This window comes from Vigna radiata, chromosome 8 (assembly GCF_000741045.1).
Source record: "Vigna radiata var. radiata cultivar VC1973A chromosome 8, Vradiata_ver6, whole genome shotgun sequence".
Classification (NCBI taxonomy): Eukaryota; Viridiplantae; Streptophyta; class Magnoliopsida; order Fabales; family Fabaceae; genus Vigna; species Vigna radiata.
In genome coordinates this window covers 27594782-27603481 of record NC_028358.1, presented here as the reverse complement: position 1 = coordinate 27603481, position 8700 = coordinate 27594782, and the positions used below count along the sequence as shown (strand labels likewise).

The 8700-nt window shown below is 35.8% G+C and overlaps 1 protein-coding gene across 3 annotated transcripts; it reads left to right on the top strand.

Annotated features, from left to right (window-relative positions):
• Positions 1–4200: 4200 nt before the first annotated feature.
• Positions 4201–8393, top strand: LOC106771383 (putative indole-3-acetic acid-amido synthetase GH3.9). 3 transcript variants are annotated; one of them, XM_014657354.2, is made up of 5 exons: positions 4201–4538; positions 4649–4682; positions 4931–4998; positions 5682–6502; positions 7517–8393. In XM_014657354.2, exons 1-5 carry the CDS (start codon positions 4249–4251, stop codon positions 8110–8112), a joined length of 1809 nt encoding a protein of 602 aa, XP_014512840.1. In that variant the 5' UTR covers positions 4201–4248; the 3' UTR covers positions 8113–8393. The 3 variants fall into 3 exon arrangements, with proteins under 3 accessions (XP_014512840.1, XP_014512839.1, XP_022641183.1); XM_022785462.1 differs by having other exon boundaries at positions 4475–4538; positions 4649–5019; XM_014657353.2 differs by lacking the exons at positions 4649–4682; positions 4931–4998.
• Positions 8394–8700: the final 307 nt, after the last annotated feature.

Here is an 8700-nt window from a genome sequence, read left to right as displayed (position 1 = left end):
ACATGGGGTGCCCAAACATGATTGATAACATTCAAATCACACCTAATCAACAGAAAGACACCAAAACAGTTGCGTCTTTGCAAAAAATTCAAAAAATCAGAGTCTGGTCCCCTATGTATCAAAAACTGGCTCCTACAGTACAACTTTCTGTACAAATCGCAATATTGTTTCGCGTAACTGTTTACAAGGCTGTTGTAAACGTTTACTGATGCCTTTTTCTGGTGCACTTGTTTCAGGACTTTAGCCAAGTGGCTCTACTCAACATAATTGTTTCCTATCTGCAACATGGGGTGCCAAACATGATTGATCACACTTAAATCACACCTAAGCAACAGAAAGACACCAAAACAGTAGCGTCTGTGCAAATAATTCAAAAATTTAGACTTTGGTCCCCTATGTATTAAAAACTGGCTCCTGCAGTACAACTTTCTGTACAAATTGCAATATTGTCTCGCGTAAACGTTTACAGGGCTGCTGTAAACATTTACCAGTGCCTTTTCTGGTGCACTAGTTTCACGACTTTAGCCAAGTGGCTCTACTCAACATAATTGTTTCCTATATGCAACATGTGGTGCCCAAACATGCATTGTTTCCTGTGTCCACATGCATTGTTTCATTCATCCAACAAATCCATCAGTACTAAAACAAAAACCCAACTTTAATCATTAACAATTCAATCAAAACCTCATTTTCCAATGATAATAACAAAACCAATTCAGTTAACACTAATAATATCTTAAACAAGGAAAGTTACATGTTTTATAAAATTTAACATAAAACAATACAGATAACAAAACATCTCTTCATGTAAGACTAATTTTATATTACACCATCTTAAGAAACCTATACTAATATCACTCATTTTTTATTCTAAGCAATCCAATGTAAGGAGTTCTAAGGGCTATGCTCTTATAACGCCTTCGTGACCCTTTCCTCACATACGTCTTCATTGGAGTTGGATCGGTGGACATCCCTCCCGGGGAGATGGAAGGTTCTACACGTGGCACATTGTGTCCACCACCACTATGTCCACCATCCTCTAGTCTTCTTCGCCTAGCTTTCTCTTCGGCCAACTCTTTCTCCAAGACAACAACCCTCCTTCTAAGTCCTGCAACTAGATTTTGTTGGTCTTCTATAGTACGCATAAAAATCTCTCTGCGTTTTCTTTTCAGTAGCTTCTTTGTTGATTATTTGTCTTCTTTCATTTTGGGTCTTGGTTGGTCATCCTTTTCAACCTTCTTATCCTTCATTATACCAAAATCAACATCATGATGAACCTGAAATTGAACAATTGTTATCATACTATCAACATATATATCATAACATTAAACAATGAACAAATTAACCACATACCACCCCGTCTCCATAACTCCTTTCACGAAGTTGTCTCCCAAATATATATTCATCCAATGTAATATTCTAGGAAATTTATCTATTGGACCTTGGGGAGGAATGAAATTCTCACAAATCCATACCTATAAATAAATTTCATCTTAACATTTGGTCAAAAACACAATGCAACCAAAAACACAATGCAACCAAGAACACAATGTAACCAAAAACAATTTCACATTTTAAATCAATTCATATAAATTATCTGCAGCATGTAAATGCAACCATCGACATAAACGTTTGTTGTACCTTTTCCTTTCTTCATTTGCATCAACCTCAAACAAAATAACCAAAACATAAATGCCCTCAAAAGAAAACAACATAAAAATATAAAACAACAACTAAATGGAGGAAGAACCATTTTACCTTGGTGCTCGAAGAACCATGCTTATCGAACTTCCCATTTCGCACAATGAACTCAACAAAGACGACAACATTGCTCAAAACGATAGCGAGAGCGACACCCAGACCAACAGTGACAGCGAGAGCGACACCCAGACCAACAGTGACAGTGAGAGCGACACCCAGACTAACAGTGACAGCGAGAGGGTGAGCGAGACCGAGAGCAAGAGGAAGAGTGAGAGCGAGAGGGAGAACGAAACCAGACTTCTGAAACATGAGAGAGAATGTTTATTTCAAATGGAACAGGATATGGGCATTTTTGAAAGCACACATTTTTGAAACCTCCCTTAAACTTGACGTCAAATTTTAATTCAAAAAAAAATTAAAAGGCAACCAATGAAGTTGTGACACGTTACAGTATTAAAATGGTGTCAAAATTTTGGTATCAAAATATCGGGACCCATAATGAATTCCACTAAGACGATATTAGCGAAGAAGGGTGAGTTGATTAAGAGGGATAGTCATACTAATAGTCATATATATTAAAGACATAGCGTAGCATTCCATGTTTTAGCAACAACACCTTCCATGATAGTGGTAGGAGTAAACATATATGTATCACATATTAAGTAATGGTATACGTCACATGACACCCATATGAAATCCACACTCCTCATTTGGCACATGTTTCCCTTCCATCACTCTGTCTTAAAGGTTACATCCACTAAGCTAGTTGTGGACAAATGCTAACCCACTCATCAGGTTACGGATTGTTTTCATCTTGCATTCGACCCTTGTCAAATACAATATTATTTCTAACAAGTTTTTGGAGGACACACAAATCCTGAAGATGTGCTCACCTAGTCACTCATGCAAAAACCATCACTTTTCCCTTTCACCATCACTACTTCCTAGAAATAGCAAACAAGTTTTACCACCTCACCACTACAATTTTCATGTGGATAACAAGGACACCACCTTCACATTCATTAAGCAAACCAAGCAACCTCAGTAAAGGCATTGATATGATATGCAAAGAGGATTGTCACACTTTTCCTTCATCACATCTTCGACAGTGACACTATAGTTGTTCTCCTTCTTCTGGATAAGGATATGTGCCTGCTCAATTCAATTCTAGTCGGCTAGGTTTCCTCTCCTGCTACATTTTTCTTTCTCAACAGATCTTACATTTCACTCTATCTTTGTAAGCTATCAAGAATATATAACTTTTTTTTACTTTGTTTTATATTTTTAACCAATGGACACTATCAATGATCTCTTGATGCTTGCAACTAATTTTGCCTAAACCATATTTTTAGGACTAGCTTCCTGTTAAATACTGGCTTAGTTATGGAAAGAAATTACTTATTGGTTTCAAGTTCTGGTAGACCAACATGTTCAATTCCAAAACACGGAGAGAACACGAATATATCAAATATAAAAGCGCAGAGAAGAATATATACATGTCCAATCATGAACTAGAACCAGATACTTTGTTACACATACATACCACCATCTTCGGTGTCTGATGTTCCTGCCAGAAAATCTCAAGAATAGACATAATAACTTCCTTGTTTAACCACCAATGCAGTATCAAAGCTACAGAATCGAACCTCGCATCCTTGTCCTGTGGATTATTCAGAAATGAGAATACTTCTTCCTTGTGCTTTAGCTTATTCTTTCTATTGTATTTGTCTTTCACTCAAAATATGCAAAGTTACAAAAGTCCCTGACATAGTTGTGGGCATCCCTTCTGATACTGTACCAATTAAATTATTCCATTGAACAAGCTAACTTTAATCTTATCTAACTAACATGGAACATCTTGAAGGACAACAGTACAATGTGGAAGATGTTTTTTTCACACACCAATGGAAACGAGTGATGAGGGGGGCCGTCATAATCATAAAACCATAAAATTTTCAGGTCATGTGCTGCTCTGTCTAATTCTCATTGTTGTTTAGCACAGCTAAGCTTTTGGAAGCTGTGCTATCTATCATGCAACATTTTTCATCATTGTTTCCGTAGAATGTACCCAAAAAATTATTTTGGTAGAACCTCAGTTCTAAAATCATTAAGCTGAAGCCAAGTAAATGTAGCTATGGGGACCACATCATGAATGGCATCGACATTAATTGTTTCCAATGGGGTTGCACTGATGTAAATAAATAAAGAAAAGAGAAGATTTTTTTAAGAAGAGCTGTATCTGGCCATATAAATAATAGGACAAAATTTGCAAAAAAAAGTTCCAAGGTACTTATGTATCATACACCATTAAAAAAAAAAATACTTGTATTAATTTTTTACCTAAATTTTGGATAAAAAGTGACCAAAAAATAATATAAAAACGTTTTTATTGAAAAATAACACAACAATATGCGCCAAAGAAACTTTATGCTATAATATACATACTTATCTATAAATAATTAAACACACTGAATGCATTTCACACCAAGTGAACATTAAGTTTTATACTCTACTCTTGTGTTAGTTCTTCTGTTCCTTTCTGTGACCATGGATGGAAAGAAATTAGAGTACAAAGGTGAGGAAGCACTGAAGGAGATAGAGAGGCTTACAATGAAGGCTTCTGAAGTTCAGGAAAACCTTTTGAAACAGATCTTAACTCATAATAGAGAAACGGAGTATCTGAATAAGTTTATGAGGGGAGAAAAAAATATAACAGAGTTTAAGAGCTTCGTTCCAGTCACCACTTATGAAAGAATCTTCCCATATATCCAGAGAATTGCAAATGGGGAGGACTCTTCTCTCATCACTGGTCACCAAATAACAGAAATGTTATGCAGGTAACTCTGCTACTGCTACTATTTCCTCATTATTTCATTCTTTTATCATAAGTTTCTTCTTGTATTTTATGTAAACAATCTTAATCATATATTATATATGGCATGTGCAGTTCAGGGACTTCAGGTGGAGAGCCTAAAATAATGCCATCTCTGGGAAATTAGGTTAAATGGAAATTGATATCTTTATTACAAAGAGATCATACAAGATATATACAGGAGACCTAAGCTATTTTAGGAAATATAATAACTATATTCTATTCTAGAATCCCTTGATTTATGGGATTGTCCCTATTTATTCAAATCTGTACCGATTACAATAAAATATATACTTGTAATGAAATACACAAATTTCCTAATTTATTCTTTCCTAAAATACTATTTGATTTCCCACACCATCAATTGCAGAAGATCTAGAACGCCGTACCTTCGTGTACAATCTTATCATGCCAATCATGAATCAGTTAATATACAATACATAACTGTAACATCGCCATATCTTTTTATTTCTTGGCCTTGATTATGCACGTAGACATTTTACTAGTCATACCCTTTTTGTTGCATTTTGAATTAATACTTCAATGTTCATCAGCAGTTGCCTCGAATTCCAACATGCCTGAAGCTTAGAATGATTAACTTTCTTGCTTATCAACTTGAGTGTTTGCTGTGTTTGATGTCATCACGCTTGGATTATGATTCTCCATTCTAAGTATATGGCCAAATGAAAAAAGATAAGATGAAAAAGATATGACGTGACAACTATTCATTAGAGTAGGAGGGTGGAGGGCCCATTACCATGCATAGGTTACGTTTATATTATTTAAAATATATATATATATATTCTTTTCTTGATGATATATTATGGTGCATGTTAACTGGCTAGTGCATCTTGACTTGTATTTCATTATTGATGCATCTTGACAGACCTGATTGCCATATACCATGGCCAATATGAGAAAGTCCGAAAACATACCAGTTTGTTAAATTTGTACTACCTAGTACCTTATAGTATCAGAATATAATATATGGTAATGGAAACATTGTACATATGAACATGTCTTTTTATTGACTGCTGCATACTGAGTATTTCATAACCATTTTCCCAACCATACCTTCAAGTTGAACATAATTAGCAATGAATCGTAGGTACGTTCCTGATCTTGACGAGGGCAAGGCGATGTATCTGTTCTTCGTAAAAGCAGAAATGTCTACTCCTTGTGGCTTACCTGCAAGGACAGTGTTAACAAGCTACTACAAGAGCAAGCACTTCAAGTGCCGCACACACGACCCCTGGAACGATTACACAAGCCCTGACCAAACCATTCTGTGCAATGACAGCAACCAAAGCATGCATTGCCAGCTTCTAGCAGGTTTGGTCCACAGGCGCCAGGTGCTAAGGCTGGGTGCCGTCTTTGCCTCTGCATTTCTTCGAGCCATTTCCTTCTTAGAACGAAACTGGAGGCAGCTATGTGAGGACATACGCAGTGGGAAACTAAGTTCCTTCATAACAGACCCTTCATGTCGGTCATGCATGTCCACAGTGCTTTCAACCCCTGACCCTCGTTTGGCAGATGAGATCACAAGAATCTGTAGCCAAAATTCTTGGAAGGGAATTCTGTGCCAGCTTTGGCCTAAGGCGAAGTACATAGAGGCTGTGGTGACAGGGTCAATGGCTCAGTATGTTCCTGCTCTTAAGCATTACAGTGATGGGAAGTTGCCTTTGGTTTGTACCATGTATGCTTCATCTGAGTGCTACTTTGGGGTTAATCTGAAACCTCTTTGTGATCCTGGGGATGTTGCTTTTACCCTCTTGCCTAACATGGGCTACTTTGAGTTCCTTCCTCTCGGACATAACGGGAAACTGTTGATGGACTTTGATGAAGGTGATGTTCCAAATGATAAGCTCGTGGATTTGGTTCATGTCAAACTCGGTTGCTTCTATGAGCCCGTGGTCACTACCTTCGCTGGTGAGTTCCCACATTAATTTATCCAGTTCATGCGTGCATTCTAATTACATATCTCATCTAATCCAAATAGCTAAAGAAGTTTAAGTAACACAATCCTTTGTTTTTTTTCTAATGATATGTACTTCAACACACTAACTTTCTGCCTTGGTGTAATAATTGGAATTAAAGCAGCCTTTGGGTATATATGTGGCGAGACTTATAAATGAGAGTAGATAATTTTAATATTAAATTATATACAAACAACTGACTGATTTTATTGCATATATGCATAACTATAAAATGCATTTTTCATATTAAGCTTTATAGAATATTAATCATTATGTGTGTTCCTCGTTATTCTCTCATAAAATTTTGTCTACCAGTAAGAATCCAAAATATAAATAAGCAAACATTACTTTTATTTTCAAATAAATTATAAATAAAATAATTATAGGAAATTAATTAACTATTAAAAGTTAAACTGGATAATTTTGTACACAAAAAAAAAAAAAAAAAACCCTCTTAAATCAATCTATAGATACTAAGTAAATATATCAAAACTGAGATCAAATAAATAAGTATTTAGGTATATCTACATCACGATATTTTGAGATGTAATAAATTTTGACATCTATTATTTTATTCTATCTTTCTTTTCATAAATAGAAAAAAATATATTTTTAAATAATCATAATATCCTTAAAAATGGAGTGTGAAGTGGTTGATAAGATGTAAAAATTTGTGAGCTCTCAAAATATGATGTTTGCATTCTTTAATGATTATTTAGCAGAAAAGATAGTTTACTGAAATATAAATCACTCAGACGTAAAAATGATGATGTATCTTTGTCATCGGTATCGTATCAGACAAATTTCTACTAAGTACAGAAAAGTGAGTTATGTACTTGAGAACTTGAAGCAACCAATTTGCTACCATCATCATCATCATCATCATCATTATACAGATCCACTGGTTAAATCTACAGAGTTGAATAATTTAGTTTTCCTTTGACACCACCATGACCCCAACATCTAGGGCTGTATCGATACCGCGTGGGTGACGTGCTGCAGGTGGTGGGATTCCACAACAACGCCCCACAAGTGCGTTTCATCTGCAGAAGAAATGTAGTGATCAGCGTGGATACTGAAAAGACCAACGAGGAGGACCTGCACAGGAGCGTGACCATGGCCAAGAAATTGTTGGAACCCTACGATGGTCTCTTGGTGGAGTACACCAGTTACCCTGATACGTCTTCGGTACCAGGTCACTACGTATTGTACTGGGAGATTCTATATTGCGGCATAAAGACAGAAGCTGAGAATGAGAACGCCGTGATGGTTGACGGAAGTGTTCTTGAGGAATGTTGCATTGCGGTGGAAGAGCAACTGGACTACGTATACAGACGGTGCCGTAGCCATGACAAGTCGGTGGGGCCATTGGAGATACGTGTGGTGGAGCCAGGAACCTTTGATTCATTGATGGACTTGTTTATCAGCCAAGGAGCTTCCATCAATCAGTACAAGACTCCCAGATGCATCAAATCTAAGAAGGCACTGAAATTACTCAATTCTAAGGTTACTGCTTCCTTCTTCAGCCCCAGAGATCCCAAATGGGTCCCCAAGATGTGCTGAATGAAGTAACTTTCCTTTCATGTGCCTTTCATTCCTGATTAACCATTTAGATATATATATGCTCTGTTATGAATAATCAACACTACTCAACTTCTGTACTCTGCAATGGAGATCTATAGCTTCTTCTTTGTTTGATTTGTGATTAGGAAATAAGGGAGCGACTAACATTGTTAGAACTATTGCATCTCCTTTGTATCATAACTGGTTTCACCAACCATGGTAAAATTGTCTTCTGTGAGTAAGTTATTCTCAGATACTCACTACGACAAAAGTATTCATAACTAAAAACTAGTTATTATTATTATTAAAACTTTATAATGATAATACGTAGTAATATTTTATCACTAGATTATTAAAAATCTTGATGATTTTGTATTATTACAGAATTTACCTCCATGTCATAATAATAAAGCCAATTTTTATCTATTTCTACCTCTAATATAAGTGAAACACTAACTCTTAGTGCAACCAAAATCACAATTTCATTATGCAATATAAATATCATATATCAACTCTCAATTTCAAAGAAAAAATATAAAAATCTACACATTGAATCAAATACAGACATGACAATATTTAAATATAGTT

Excerpts from the sequence above, each read along its gene's own strand:
- LOC106771383 (XM_014657354.2), top strand. The coding sequence starts at position 4,249 with ATGGATGGAAAGAAATTAGAGTACAAAGGTGAGGAAGCACTGAAGGAG. Across the intron at positions 4,539-4,648 it reads ATAACAGAAATGTTATGCAG|TTCAGGGACTTCAGGTGGAG; the intron begins GTAACTCTGCTA and ends TGGCATGTGCAG. Across the intron at positions 4,683-4,930 it reads GTGGAGAGCCTAAAATAATG|CCATCAATTGCAGAAGATCT; the intron begins CCATCTCTGGGA and ends TGATTTCCCACA.